Source organism: Anolis sagrei, chromosome 3 (genome assembly GCF_037176765.1).
Source record: "Anolis sagrei isolate rAnoSag1 chromosome 3, rAnoSag1.mat, whole genome shotgun sequence".
In the NCBI taxonomy this organism is placed as follows: Eukaryota; Metazoa; Chordata; class Lepidosauria; order Squamata; family Dactyloidae; genus Anolis; species Anolis sagrei.
This window is the reverse complement of record NC_090023.1, coordinates 205815936-205832594: the sequence shown is the minus strand read 5'-3', so window position 1 is coordinate 205832594 and position 16659 is coordinate 205815936. Positions and strand designations below refer to the sequence as shown.

The 16659-nt window shown below is 36.0% G+C and overlaps 1 protein-coding gene and 1 pseudogene across 1 annotated transcript in view; both read left to right on the top strand.

The window, feature by feature from the left end:
• Window positions 1–16659, top strand: part of ATRNL1 (attractin like 1) — a 678126-nt gene that overhangs the window by 136803 nt on the left and 524664 nt on the right. The window contains exons 9-12 of the mRNA XM_060768490.2: window positions 6066–6249; window positions 7359–7513; window positions 15172–15256; window positions 16439–16647. Of these exons, the coding sequence (XP_060624473.2) occupies window positions 6066–6249; window positions 7359–7513; window positions 15172–15256; window positions 16439–16647 (633 nt within the window). The remainder of the gene's footprint in view (window positions 1–6065; window positions 6250–7358; window positions 7514–15171; window positions 15257–16438; window positions 16648–16659) is intronic.
• LOC132772400 (U2 spliceosomal RNA) lies at window positions 14835–15035 on the top strand (annotated as a pseudogene).

Below are 16659 nucleotides of genomic sequence, written 5' to 3'. Positions count from 1 at the left end.
AAGTCTGTTTTTCAGTCATGTAGGAAGGTAGAAAACTTGATGCTTGAATTCTTTGAAAGTAGACTCTTATGAAAGAGAACTGTACAGAGCAATATGATTTTTGAAAAGACTGTTAAAAACAATAAGTTAAAGATACAAACTGAAACGTTTTAAAGTTTAACATGACAAGAAATTATGAATTACGAAGTTATGGGTAAAACAAACTTATTTTAAAATAAGTCTACTTAAATATTTGTCTGCTGGGAGCATTGACTAGAAACAAGTTATTTATGAGCCCAGTGATCATTCATTATTCAGTAAATTAAAGGAACATCTCCAAAACTCTGCTACCCAATAGGTATGATCCTAACAGATCATAATCCTTATCCCAGTATAATTGATTAATAGTTTTCCAGCATTGTTTCATATTTAATTCCTTAATAATTTGCTGATTGTTGAAATATGCACATGTAATTGATTTACAGAGTAACAGGGCACAAATGCTGTAGCCCTGTGGCAGGATGAGGAGCTACCATCCACAGCACTTCACTTTTCCTATTGGCTATTCTGCTTCCTTCTTGGCACAGGTCTTTCTTTCAAGGAAGGAATATACTGAGAGGAGACTAGAAACAGGTTGCAAACTAGAAAAGGAGGAGGGATCAGCCCTGGAGGAACTGGTTCATTCTTCTCTCCCTGTGTGCTACACGTTCCTTTTCCTACCAGTACTCCTCCTCTTCCTTAGCATGGGCAGAACAGAGATTTCTGGCACACATGCATCCTGAATAGCTCCCTCACTCACCCCCTGAGGATGAGGATGTCATGGGATTGTTCACTGACTTTAGAAGGTAACATTTCAAAGTTGCCAATAATCAAAACCACGAGGATGAAACTTGAGTAAGTGGAATGCTGACTGTAATGATTATAGCACAGTCTGCAGTTTAAAAAACCCATTAAGGTAATTGAAAGAATTTTCTTTTCACAAAGCATATGAAAGTATGTTCTGTGATAATGGTCAGACATCCCATGCTTACCATATGCAAGTTTTAAAGCACATTGACTGTACTTGGCTTCCTTTTTATATTAATCTGAAAATGAGCCGACTATGGTGCCGAGCTTGTTTAATGAATGCAAACATTTCAGCCCTCTTTAGACTAGATTAGTCTTCTGGAAATGACAGTGGAAATAGTATATATGCATCGTCTGACACTATTTGACAAGGGTGATTAGGAATGGGGTAGTCTATGACCTTTTCTTTTGCAGTTAATATTTGACAGGCCTAATTATCTTAATGATGCTTTAGTTGAGGACTTGCAAAGTGCTGAGGCTTTCTAAAATGCCTGGAAAACTGTCAAAATATTTGTCAAGCAGTGCATCTTCTTTAAAAAAACATTTTAAGAAATAAACACAATATTAATTATAAAATAATGTATAGTATTTTTCCAATCTGTGGTGGTGGGATTGCGTGCCCCTGTGAGACAAGACGCTTTGCTAGTAGCAGCAATGCTGCTGATAGAGAGGAATTCTCTTGTCAGGTAGACTTTTGCTGAGGAGCCAGACTACATGTGCCAAACAACTCCTGGGCAGCACTAGTAGTGATGCGTGACAGTTAGAGAAGGTGCGGAGAAGGTGCTTTGCTTACCCCTTTTCACAACAACCCTACAATAATAAGATAATCCAAAAGAAATAAAACAATAGTGCAATGTGATGATACTCCCAGGACAGATTGCACAATGGGTTACTTGTGGTACAGCACAGGAAAATAATTATTACAAGTTATGTTGTAACTGATGCAATTAGACTCAAGCTGAAAGGAAGTTCACCTGTTGATGTGCTCAGATGTGAAAGGAAAGTCCAAAGCTGCACAAGTATAAGAGTGAGGAATGAGAAAAGCAGAAATCGGGGCAAGCCAGATATAGTAAAATGAGACATGGAACATATAAACATTGCAATTCTTGGAATGAATTAAAGTCAACAGGAATAGGACATTTTCAGCCAGAGTACGCTATGTAACACGATTTTTGTTCCTGAGTTATAAATGTCATTTTCTAATTGGTTCTATCATAAAAACATTGAAAAAAGTTTATTAAACTGCAAAACCCTTGTTTTTGTGAGATACCCTGCAGCACATTTGTCTATAGTTTTTCAATGACTATCTCATAGAATATCTCACCAATTTAACATATTTTGTGGTAGCCAAAGAACTAAGTTTCAGGAGTGTAGCAACTACTTACAAAGTAAGTGCCACACAATTAAATGGGAAATAACACTTTCAAACCAGGAGCACAGTGTTGGGATTTCATTTGCTGAAATGTTAATGAGTAAAGGTTGTGTGAGAATTAAAATGATTTGGAAAGGAAACTATTGCAGGCTTTCTGTGTGATTCCTAGGGAATTTCCAAGAAAACAGGATATTTATGCTTTAGGTATTATGTGCTACATTTTAGTGTAAGTGAACACATTTGCTACTTACCTTATATACCCTTGCATAAGTCTAGAAATGTTAATTAGGATCAACCCCATTAAATGCATGGTTGGTTTATCCATTGAACAATGTAAGTACTGTACGCAGCCTCTTACCAAAAAAGGAACATCATCTTCTCTGTGACAAAAGGTGAGAACTTATTCCTTCCTAAAAGAGCCTTAAAGAAGCACCAATCTGCTCTATTCTCTGTAACATGGTCCCACTTCTCGCTTTTTGAGCCCCTCCCCCATAGCAATATTGGTTCTTTCTCCTCTCTGTAGGTTGACGCTCACCTTATCAATAAGTCATAACAAAATTCATAATTTTGGCCCTAAACCCTGTCCTCACTTTATACATGGGTATACATAGCATATAGACTTATCCCAGCTTTTGTTGTAATTTAACTGGTGCTTTCTTATTATTTTTAAACAGTAAAAGAAGCATATTCAAGAATAGGGTAGACTTATTTCTAGAGGGTTTAATGAAAGTTTATTGATACTAGTTAAGAGCAATAGTATGCAACTTTTCAGCAGGTGATGACAGCAGTGTGAAAGTATTTTATTGAAGCTAACAATGTCTCTAAAATTGTCCAGTCATTCAATGGGAATGACTTTAGAATCCCCAACCTCTTGAATTTTTCAATATAATAATAATAATAATAATCCATATATATTTAATACTGTACCATTGCAGCAGTGGTTTTCACTTTTGAATGAAAATACTTATTACAGCCTACAGTCTTGCTGAGTACATTTGTATTCATGGTGCCATTTGACGATGTGTCTAGGTTCAGAAGTATTCTAAGAATAACATCTGTCTTCATAAACATAAATCAGTAAATACAGAAACTCAGTAAAAAAAAGGCAAGAGTGCATATAAAGAATGATGAAAACAACAACAGCAACAATAATAATAATGATTATTGCTGTTATTTTTCATTCAGCTCTTTATGGATTCAAGCAGGGGTCAATCGATTAATATATAGTAAAAGATAAAAACATAAACACCAATTAAACATACTGCCTCAGATACAGAAACTTGCTCACCTTCTTAGAATATATTCCTAGTACAGACATTTATAGGGCACTTTTGAATGTGAATCCTGAATCTTTTAACAGTTATGTGTCATATCATATCTGAGGATACAACTCCTGAGCCTTATGGCATTTCTCATCCAAAGGCAGTGTCTTTGTTTTAGTAGTAAAAACTTTGTTAGTATTGTAACTTGATGGCAGTTAACAACAACATACAGTAATTAACACTACCCTAATTAGGTCTTTCTGACACAGAAAACAGCTTCATACCTTTGAAATTTAAGTGTTTTTAAACACTTTCTGTACCATTGGGTTATGACAAAGCCTTCTGTAATGGGTTTGACAACCAAGTTTTTATTTGAAAATTTTAAAGATAAATTCCTTCAAGTAATGATTTCACTCAGTGGTTTCAGATTAAATGTATGGTAACATCTTTCTAAAGTTATTGCTATTTCACTTGTTTCACCAATATATAATTTTTAAAAATGTACACCCTTCTAATTTAGATGCTCTATTTTTTTTATTATAACATGTATATTTCACACTTTGCCATGGATTGTTGGGGTAGTGTACAAGTAAAATAAATTGTAATTATTTCAAATGATACATAGTTTAAAACATGGAAAATAATTTTAACTGAGTTAAAATGCATTAACTGTTACAACTAGCTTAATACAATTAAAATGTGTGTGTGTAAGACTGATTTTATGTGGTTTCTATTGCTTCTGCCAGCAACCCCTTTGCTGCACTTGACACTAGCACATCTTCAAGGGCAACCCTGTATACAGTGTGTTGTAATGTAATGGGAAATTTACCATGGAATGGACTACTGTGGCTATTGTGGTTATTCTTGTCCAGGAAAGCTATAGCTTGTGGACTAGTTGTAGCTGTCCCAATCATTTAAAATAATACCAATAACAACAACAACAACAATAATATTTTATTTATATTCTGTGCTTCTCCCCATGGGGACTCAGAGCGGATTACAGAGTAAACAGATACTGGCAAACATTCAATGCCTTGTTACAATACAGTGAGACACACAAACACAAACAAAGGCAAAGGCTTCTCCTTTCATTTCTGGCTTTGGAGGCGGTGCTCATCTCTGGCTCTGGGGGAGGTGCCATTCTCCATTTCCAAGTTGAGTAGCTTGAATTGTCACCTCCTGGTTGTGTGACTGGCATGACTGCTTTGAGTGTCTTATGCCTTTCCCGCCAAAGTGGTACCTATTTACTCACATGGTTTTTGAACTGGTAGGTTGGCAGGAGCTAGGGCTAACAACAGGAGCTCACCCCGTCCTGCAGATTCAAATTTCCAATCTTCAGGTCAGCAGTTCAGCAGCACAAGAGATTGATAGATTGTGCCACTGTGGACCCTTTTATAGTCTACATAAAATTATAGTTTGCTTGGGTTGTCAATGAGAAGAAATTTGTATTGTTATTTGCAGACATGTATAATTTTTTATTTGTAAACCAGCTTAAATTCCCCTTTTGAAGATAAATTGGAATATAAATATTAAAATGAAAGAGAAATGACTAAATTCTTCGGCACTTTTTTGATACATAGACCTAGAAGAGCCAATTAAATTTCTGGGTGATGAAAAACAGTGCTTTTTGGATCAGCGACAGTACAGTATTAATATACATAAACTGGTTTTAAAGTAGTGGGAGATGAATGACAAATTATTTGATTGTTTGTGGTAGCAGAATATGTTAACATTTATGCTGCAAATTGTTTCAAGGTGATCTTTCGTCGTATAAACTGTAACCTTAAAATATAATCATGGTAGTCACCTATGAATATTGGATAATTAATTTCTAAGCAAGTACATATTTAAAATTACTAAATAGAAGGCATTTATTGTAACAGGGTACTCATGTATAAATAGATGAGGGGAAGGAGTAGGGAACAAGCTTGTTTTCTGCTGCCCTGGAGACTAGGACACAGAACAATGGCTTCAAATTACAGGAAAGGAGATTCCACCTGAACATGAGAAAGAACTTCTTGATCATAAGTTCAGCAGTGGAACTCTCTGGCCTGGAATGTAATGGAGGCTCCTTCTTTGGAGGCTTTTAAACAGAGGCTGGATGGCCATCTGTCAGGGGGGCTCTGAATGCGATTTTCCTGCTTCTTGGCAGGGGATTGAACTGGATAGTCCATGAGGTCTCTTCCAACTCTACGATTCTATGATTCAAATAACCTGGACTTAAAACAGTACAGAACCTACATATCTTTGAATGCTGCCCAGAAACAGAAAAGCAGCCAATGGAATAGTTGTTACAAGAAAGTTGATTGTTCCCTTTAACAATCTGACTCCAGTTCTTTGAAAGCAACGATTCTGTAGAATCTTTGCCTGCAAACAATGTATTACAATAATCCAGTAATGTGTTAATTAGGAATGTTGAAAATTGTGGTGTAATAACATCTGGTAGGCTAAATATAGCGTTATCCTTGTATAAGCTATCATATGAATGTTTAACAAATTTTTCTAAGTAATTTTTTTAAAGATTTATTTTAAAAATTGTCACTTTTAAAAACAAGAATAAAATTGCATTTTACCTCTTTCACTTTGTTTTCCCATTTACAAACAAGGGTCAAATTCTTGGCTTGTACCAGAAACAAAAGGCGCAATTGTGCAAGGTGGATATGGCCATACCAGTGTCTATGATGGTACAACAAAGTCCATTTATGTCCATGGAGGATACAAAGCATTGCCGGGTAATAAATATGGATTGGTTGATGACCTTTACAGATATGAAGTTAATACGAGGACATGGTAAGAATATTTGATGTTATTAAACAGCTGAAGATAATTGACAGATGTTTTTATATATTTCTGATCTTGCCTTAACTTTCAGTTAGGGCCCTTCTACATTGCCATATAAAATCCAGATTATCTGATTTGGATTATGAAACAGCGTAGACTAATATAATCCAGTTCAAAGCAAATAATGTGGATTATCTGTATTGATAATCTGGATTATATTGCAGTGTAGAAGGGGCCTCGGTTGATACTTAATTGTTCTTTTAATGCCATGACCTAGGAACATAACCTCCTCTTTCCCAGGTACCATTGCAGCCCTACAAGTTTAAAATGACTTGGGACTTGTGCAATTTCATGTGACCGTTCTGGGTGCTGCTACCGGCTAAAGTAGAACCCATTTAGATGTGAATTCTCTGACTAGTCATAAATCTCGTTGATAGAAAAGGTGCAGCTCCTAGTGCTGGAAGTATTTTGTTCTAAAGGTTGCCAGGTTCTAAGTACATGTAATGTGGCCTCTGTAGTATCATTATTTCAGGATCAACAGCCCCCCTCCCTCCTGATAGATTATAAAAGATTCAGAAACTTCTATTGGAAAGCAGGATAACATTTTTATTCCTTAGAAGTAGGAGGAAAGTCAAGAAAGCAATAAAAATGTAAGTAGGCAGCCCAACTGGGTTTCCATATTTAAAACATACAACAGTATCAAGCAATGGTAAATTTCGAAAGGAGTGGATGAACAGTTATTGGGCTGTTTTGAGAAGGGCCAAACTTTCTACAGTGGGACCCTTGTATTTGATAGAGTTTGGCTCCAAGACCTTGCTTCAGCCCCTGGATACTAAAATCTGTGGATGCTCAATTTCTATGGTGCATAAAATAGTGACCTTTATATAAAATGGAAAAATCAAGGCTTACTTTTCAGATTTTTTTTAAAAAAAATTACAAGCCATGGATGATTGAATTCACGGATATCGAACCTGTGAATATAGAGGGATGATAATGTTACTTATTTGTAGGAGTATTTCTAAAAATGAATTTACTGGCTCGGAGTACTAGTTGGATCTTATTGTTATAATTTCTGTCTCATGCACTCATATTAGTGTTCAATTTATTTTCCTTTACAGGACAATTTTGAAAGAGAGTGGTTTTGCTAGATATCTCCATTCAGCCGTCTTGATCAGTGGAGCCATGCTAATTTTTGGTGGAAACACGCATAATGATACTTCACTGAGTAATGGGGCAAAGTGTTTTTCTGCTGATTTCCTGGCCTATGACATTGGTAAGCAGAGCACTGCATGTATGAACCCATGTAGCTCCATCTTTAATATGTAAGCTAAGCAATCTTATTGTGTTCATACAGCATCCTATTTTAAATACAATCTTCACTATGTAAAAAATATTTTTTTGAAAGGTGCAAGTTTCCCAGAGCCAAGATCCTACTCTGTGAAGCCACTTGACTAAATAGAGATTTAGTGATTTGACTAATAATAAGCAATAATGATCTCTTATTTTGTCAAGACTATCTTCTCTACTACCATTGAAATGGATCTCAAACCTTGTCATCTATGGCACTGTGTTCCACTGAGTTGTTGACAGTATAAATTATTGCTATTTCAAGGCATTTTGAATTTGATTACCTTTTTAACATAATGAGTTTCCAATTAATTTCATTTGGAAAGGAATTGTCAAGTTGCTCAGACACTGTAATTTTTATTTGTAACACAGAATTAAAGTACATGGGTCCCATGCGTCCCTTTAGTGGATTACTGTTGATGGTTATATTTTCTTGTCACATAATATAAAAATGATAATCAACTGTGAATGCAGTGGGACAATCAAAAAATTCAGTGCTAAATATTTTGCACAGCTTATATTTTATTTCTGAAGCATAAAAAAATTACAGTGTGCTTTCTTTTTAAAGCTGTGTTGTGATGTTATTATGCCCCAAGATAATTAAAGCACTTAATATATTATAAACCATTTTTATAATTTCCTTTTCCATGCATTATTAATCTGATATAATATAAATAGAACAGATGTAATTTTGTTCTTATTTTATAATTTGTATAAAGATTAATCCAATGTCAATTTTTCCTCCTGAACTATTTCTTCAGACAAAATATAGTTGTATTATCGAAGGTGTTCATGGCTGGAATCACTGTGTTGTTTTTCGGGCTGTATGGCATGCTCCAGAAGCATTCTCTCCTGATGTTTCACCTGCATCTGTGGCAGGCATCCTTAAAGGTTGTGAGACCTCACAACCTCTGAGGATGCCTGCCATAGGTGCAGGTGAAACGTCAGGAGAGAATGCTTCTGGAACATGGCCATACATCCCGAAAAACTTACAACAACCCAAAATATAATTGCATTCCTACAGTATGACTTAGACATAAATATCTTTGTTGTTCTTATTTGCCTTAAATAATTTCTGACTTCTGACAACCCAAAGATTTTCTTGGCCAAATTTGTTCTGAGGGGTGTGTCCTTGAACTCTTCTGGTCTCCTGGTGTCCTAGTCCAGCACTCAAACTACTACACCATTCTGTCTCTTACTATGCATGCTAAGGCCTAAATTCAGCTATACTTTCCAAACACAGTGGCAATGAGAACCTATTTAATAAAAAAAATGTTTTCTTGATTAAGTTCATATACAGTCATCTCTCAACATTTGTGGATTTGACATTTGTAGATTTGATTATTTGTGGATTTGATTATAATGTTCTTCCTAGGAATCTCTAGGTCCTCCAGCATAGTTGTGTGGTTCTTCGGGAATTAACCATACAGATATGATAGAGGACCTAGAGATTTCCTAGAGGGGATATAACTATGTTCTCCATTGTGATTATGTGGTCAACATCAAGTAGAAGTGGACCATAAAGTTATGCTGAAAGACCTATACATTCCAACAAAAGTGTTCTCTTAGGTCAAAAAATTCATTCATTCATTCATTCATTTTGCATGGTTTTTTTGTTTGTTTTTTGCAGTTTTACAGGTGTTCTATGCCCCTAACTTGAGTGAATGTGGATGGCTGTCTCTACTCTAATTAGGAATAATTGAGCCTAAGAATAGAAAATGACATATATTTTAAAAATAAAAAATGTGTATCCATTAGAGATTTGGCACATTTAATCCAAGTCCAGTATATCATGTCTCTCAAGACAACAGGATTAATTAAGACAACTGGGTATGATTTGTCTAGTCCTATAGATCTTTTTGCATTGACAGTACTGCCAGCAAATGAATATATCAATCTAGACAATCCATCTGGCTCAGCTATTCTTGTATAATATGATATATTCAAATAATATGTATTTCATTAATTTTACAATGTATGCATTGTGTTAATAAATGGATATCAGTCAGTTTTTTATTGCAAAAGGTATTGTTTTATAACCTGTGACATCTGCCTTGGCTTGTTGCAAGAATATAAATGCTCTAAATAAATTAGGACCCACTCAAAAACTATCCAATGCTAATCTTAAATATTTTATTGGCCGAATTGATGCCCCATTCATTTCAAGAGCAGCTTTTGATCACAGCAAATCTGTATAATCCTACTGTTCTCCAAGGTCTGATAGAGGGGATTTCTCAAGTGAAAATATTGTTGAATTATATAGATTTGACTCTGATGAAAAACGCACATGTGGAACAATTACAGTTTGAATACACTTACTGTCAGTAGCTTCTTTTTTCATCTTCACTGATTTCCTACTATTGCAATTATTTGCAAGAATACTGCAAGACACTTCTAACTTCCAAATATTTTCCCTTCTAAACATCATAATTTTTGAATGTGGAAGGCCATTTTAGGATAGATTAAGTGTTAGTTTCCACATCTGATTAGCCTAGGGATACCTTGCTTGACTGCATGGTAAACAAGGCTTGACAGGCCCCAGAGGTGCCTTATATCAATTTTATTTCTTATGTGTGCTGTACTTCTTTCTATATATATAAATTTTATTGGAAGTTTTCTTGGTATACATAGAGAAAAAATAAAAAAGCGAAGCAGTATAATAGGAAATGGGTTTAAGTAGGTTTTGGGTAGGGTAGGGTAGATAGGGCTGGGAAAAGAAGGGACTTGCTGTGTTTATATGTGCTTCTATAACCGGTAGGATTAGCTATTAGATAAGTTCTATGACGGGTAGACTGCACCAGAAAAACAATTCAAATGTTTCAGACTTCTTTGCAAAAATTATGAACACATCTACACTGACCAATAAATGCAATTTCAAACCAATACTGAAGAAAGTGGTTTTGCTGTTCAGATAATTATATAGGAACTCCTGGAAGCATTTTGAGGCCTGAATAGCAATTTCACAAACAACAGAGTACTGATTCACATTAAGTGCTTTCTTTTACACAGTTTTGTGGGAGTTTGTTGTCTAGCTGCTACAGTTTGAAGCTAGCTAGCTTCAAACTACATTAAATGGTAAGTGCAGACTGGGACATAGTTTATGCTTAGATTCTTTGTATTGACCAAAACAAGCTAGGCCATTCATAGCTTTAGGTTTAAATATTTAGGGGAACTGTTTCTCTTCAGGTGAACTCAGCCTATGGATTTATGTGGACACACCTGTTATTGATAGCCAAGGCTCTGGATTAATATGAATGAAATACTGTGTAATTTAGAAATCTAGGTTGGCAGCAAAAACAAGAAAGACCCTGTGTTTTTCTTGTTGCATCATGTTTCATATATGTTGTGACAAGTCCATTGTATGGTCTTCTCCACAGTTGTTCTGAGATTATGAAATAGTCTCTTTAATAGACAATGTTTCAGAAGCTTCTTATAGACTTCTTGTTGGGCTGCCAAATGGGCATGATCCTGCATCTGGAATGTCGAATCTACCCCACATTTTTGCTCCATACAGAAGGGTCTTTAGTTAAATTGGTATTTTGCTGTTGAGTTTTCCCCATTCGCCAGTGAATTAAATGTTTGGATTCCTTTGCTAATATGAAAACTGAATAATCAGATTGGAATCGTTTTAAGGTAAAATGTTCCATTATTATGTTTTAAGTAATAGTCAAAATAAAGTTGCCATAATAGACAAGCAGATGGTATATCTAAATAGGGAAAATGGAGGGAATGGTTCAACATTTATACCAAAATTTCTGTAATTCTGAGTAGATTATTAACATGCTGTTACCCAAAATGTAAAGTAACAGCTGCAGTGGATTACAGATCATGTGGTTGTAATTATTGCAAAGTTATATATTTTTTGCAAACTGCAACAACAATTATCTGTTTATAGCTCCCAATTTATAAAACCAAAATCATAATGATATAGGACTTAAATTGCTTCATATAGATGACACAACATTTTAATGGTGTTTGGGAGATAATGTACTCTATTGTTAAATATAGGTTGTAGAGTAGGTGGTATACAGATAGTTCTAATGTATTGTATGATATTTCAACCAACTCTGTTTGGGCCCTTCTACGCAGCACCTAAAATGTGGAAGTTACAAGGTTAAAAGGGGGGGGGGGGAGTGTTAAATGATGCTAGTGCTAAATCCACATTGATTTGCATTAACAGAGGAAAAACACATGATAAACAGTCCCCTTATATTCTGTTATTGACCAGAAAATGCGTATATTTGCATGACTGTATAACCCTGCAGTCATGCAAACCATGTGATTTCCTCCCCTCCTCTCTGTGGAGACTGCTCCAGTGCATATCTGCTTTTAACAAGCCCAAAACAGCAGATTAGCTGATCGAGCTGTCAAACTGACACACAGGTAGTTTAAAGGAAGCACAAACGGAGAGCAATTGGAACTCTCTGAAACTCTTTATTTCACAGTTTATAATATTAAACAGAGCTTGCATTAAGAATTGGGGGAAGAGAGAGATAAGAAATGTGCATGTGTGTATATATGCGTATGCGCATATTAGGTCCAGTGCACAATGGAGTTTTTTAAAATAACCTTCTGCCAGATGTTTCCCATCCACCCTCCATCTTGTTCCGATACAGAGGAAGCCTGTGAGGATGGTGGGGGACCCCAATCCCGGGACTAACAGGTTTGGGGGCCTGCAGTCAGGTCCTGGGATTTTTAAACCCCCCCCCCACCCATTTTAAACCCGGATTTTGGTGCTGTCTGGAAGTGTCCCCCCGTCTGACTGTCGGTCTATCTATCTATCTATATGAGAAAGTGTACTTTTATAACTGGAATAAAAATATTGATTTGCCACTGAATAAACCAAAAAAGAAATGTCCTATTCTTATGCCAAACTTCAATGTTTTATTGGTCTTTGTATCCTGAGTCTGGAAGCAGAAAGCAAACAGATACGTTTGTGCTGAGTAATGCTACCTGGCTGTATTCAATCACAGAGGAGATGGAAGTAATTTTTATTTTCAGTGAAACTCAATTATCGGAATGTTGTGTTTACATCTCATACAGTTCCATTGCAACACTCTACTTTAAAAATAGCATCTATAATTACTTGAATTCTCAAAAAATTGAATATTCCTAAGGTCATTTTGGTCAAGGAGGTGGTGGTATACATACTAACATCATTATATTTTGAATGATTTAATCAGGATGTGTATATAATAAGGAAGCAAACAAAGACTTGTTCTGTAACACATTTCACATTGTCTAAATGTTTGCATGGTTTGCTTTAGGCAAGGGCAAGTTGAAATAGTTCTTAGCAAAGACAAACTAGATTGTATCCTATGTAAAATGTTTATCTGCTTTGAAATAGTTATGCTTCAAGTAAATGAATACGTGCTGTACAGAAAAGCTGTAGTCACATTTTTTTTTACCATTGAGCAAAACTATTTTTCTAGCACAGAGCTCTGTTCAATGTTTAGCAGTTATTGAGAAGGCTAGAAAAGATAAGAAGAAAGGCTATTTGTAACATGTTTCTTTTACTTTCTATAGTCTATTGAAAAGACCTGTCAGTTTGACAAATAACATGAGCAAGCAGGGAATTATTATATCTGGAGGCTGCAAGGATTTCTTATCTTAAACTTGGCTTTTAATAATGATTTTTATGGGTTTGCTTCAGTGTTAAAACCCATCTCTTTCCTCGTTCCCCCTCCAAGTGGGCAAAGTCCCCAACTACCCCAACCCCCACGCAATGAAAATGAATGGTGTGTATGGATTTTATTTGCAGAAAGTGTTTTCCCCTTGGTCATTGTGTGCATAGATCTTTCTGTGTGCTCTGGTAAGCTGTCTGAGACATTCACTGAATTATAGGATCTTGAAGACACTTGAATTTATAGCATAATTGAAAGATCTTGCTGGGAAGCTGGTGTGATAAAACACATCTGCCTTGTATAGTTCACATGAAAAAAATGTTAATGAAATAGAAATTGAATTCATAAGTGTCCATCACTTTTATTTTCCAATAAATAACATCATTCCTATCTAAAGCTCTTATCATCTAAATACTAGAAGTACATCTAGGGCCGATGGGCATTGGAATAAGGGATCTTCCAACTTGTTTTTAATATCACTATCTCTTGTGCTGGCACTTCCAATCAGTACCTATTCTGATTGGTGGTGACACTTCTTTGTAGTGTTTTTCAACTGTTATTTTAGGAAAGTGTCTTTCCCCCAAACATTCTTGATATTATTCATCATTGCCTTAGTCACTAGCAATGACATAGTGTTATATTGTGAAACAAAGTAGTCTTGGCAGGTTTTAGCTCTATATGTTGAATCTGGGCATAAGCTCTGAATCAGCCCATTTTAGCTGAAAAATCAGTCCATTTTCTGTATCTGCAAGTATTGTGCTATAGTTATAACACTGAGAATGATAACAAGCTCTTAGGAGAGCAAGGGTGAGGGTGAAAGGGTGATTATTTTTTGTTAAGGGATAACATAGAAAGAAACCAAAAATCACATGTGTCCAATGTAATGTAGAATCATGGAGCACATTTTAAACTCCACATTCTGAAACAAAGCCTTTATGGAGGAATCATAGATCAGAGGCAGAGCATGTTCCTTCAGCATCCACAAGATCATGCAAGGTTAGAAACTACAAGCAAGAGGAATGTTGATTTTCAGTGTTGAACTTGTTTATTTGAGATGAGTTCCCCAAGTACATTGGGATTTTATCAACTCTTCTGAGATAAAACAGCAACATCCTGGCTTTAGTTTATGAAAATTATTCACTATTGTAAGGGCAATCTAAGTAGAAGTGCTTTTACTATCAGTTATTACTGTGAGCAGAATTTGCATATGGTAGGCAATCACCTCTTCTGTTCTAGACAATTGTATCCCTAACTCAGAAACTATTAAAAATAGATAATCAGCAGACATATGACGAGAGAGACAATTGTATTTGTATGAATGATAGAATCATAGAATCAAAGAGTTGGAAGAGACCTCATGGGCCATCCAGTCCAACACCCTGCCAAGAAGCAGGAATATTGCATACAAATGGAGTTCCTGGTGGCGCAATGGGTTAAACCCATTGAAGACCGACAGGTCGCAGATTCAAATTTGGGGAGAGCACAGATGAGCTCCCTCTGTCAGCTCCGGTTCCCCATGTGGGGACATGAAAGAAGCTTCCCACAAGGATGGTAAAACATCAAAAACATCTGGGTGTCCCCTGGGCAACCTCCTTGTAGGCAGCCAATTCTCTCACACCAGAAATCGCTTCTCGGCCTTTTGGCTAAGATCAAGTGTAGTATCTTTGCTTTCCTCTCACACCAGAAGTGACTTGCAGTTTCTCAAGTTGCTCCTGACACAGACACACACAAAATCATACAAATTTTAAATATCTTCTTTTTAAAATTTACTAAAAGGAAATTTAATTGTCATATCTTATTTTGATGATCACTGGGGAATGGAAAATTGTTCTAAAAATCTAATTTTCATCAGGAGGTGAACAAATATTGGTCTCTTTGGATTTGTCGTAATTATGCTAATGTATGATTTTTTTCCAGTGTTAATGACCAGAAATTGTATTTCCTTTTTTTGTCTTACTAGCTTGTGATGAATGGAAAATTCTACCTAAACCTAATCTTCATCGGGATGTGAACAGATTTGGTCACTCTGCAATTGTCAGCAATGGGTAAGTACACATTTTGAAAAGATCTCTTAAAATACATATTGTTGATACATTTGTCAATTATTGTCTGTATTTAGAAGATTATGTGATTTTCACATTTTACTCTTGTCTTCTGTATAATGTCCTGAGATGTTTGTATTGAAAAAAAAGTTGAGTAGGTTTAGATTAACTTAAAAATAGGTAGTACTCATCACAAAAGTACAGAAGAATTAAAATAGGGATGGAGAAGATGTGACCTGTGGGAGCATATATGTCCTTGTGGACACAGCACACATCCCTTTTGAACTTTTTTTGGGAGACGAATGACCTTCACAACATTTTCTGCACAAAATTACTTCCCCTAGGCCTTTTTTGGCCCAGAGGAGGATTTTTAGTTCAGAAAACTGGAGAGGGGACATGTTGGAATGTTGCATGTAGGGCCCATGTTCTCTCAACCCCTGACAATACTTGCAGATACAGAAAATAGACTGCGAAGCCATTTAAAAACAAAAATGCTAATATTGTATTTCCTAAAGCAAAAAGTGCAGTGTTAAAGTAATTTTAAGAATGCTATTCTTTTGTCATACCTTGTGTAATAAAGCCAAGGTTAATTGTGTTTACAGAAGGCACTATACTTCTACAGTAGCAAACAGTGTTTCAGTATGTTTCTTTTTTTTTTAAGGAGTTGACTGAGTCTGCTAGTTATTGTCTAGTATAGTCAATACAGTGTTCCTTTGCTGCTTCGCGGTTCGCTAACTGCAGACTTGCCGTTTTTGTGGCTTTTCAAAAAAATTAATTTAAAATACAGGTAGTGAGGGAACGACCGGGTGAGAGCCCATACCAGTGGGGAAGCAGGGGGGGGGGAGGGAGGAGAGTGGCTCCAGCAAGGGTACGGGGAGGGAGGGAGAAAGAGAAGAAGAAAAGAGAAAGAGAGGAGGGGAGAAAGGAGTGGGCGAAGCTATATTCATATACAGTATAAGGTCCCTACATCGCGGTTTTTCACTTATCGTGGGGGTTCCTGGAACAGAACCCCCGCGATAGGTGAGGGAGTACTGTATTGTCTACTATATTCCATAAATTTAGAACAATTTACTGAAAAAATACAGATACACAAAAAGAAGTTGATAATGAAGGATTATGATAAATAAGGCTTTCAATAGTATTATCCTTTTTAGAAATGTAACATTATTGTACTTTATTCAACAGGTCTATGTACATATTTGGAGGCTTTTCAAGTATCTTGTTGAATGATATTCTCGTGTACAAACCTCCCAACTGTGAGGCATTCAGAGATGAGGAGCTTTGTAAAACTGCTGGCCCAGGCTTAAGGTGCTTATGGAACAAAAATCACTGTGCGTCATGGGAATCTGGATATGCTAATAATATTTTGAGAGCAAAATGTCCCAAGAGAACAGGTAGGTGTATTA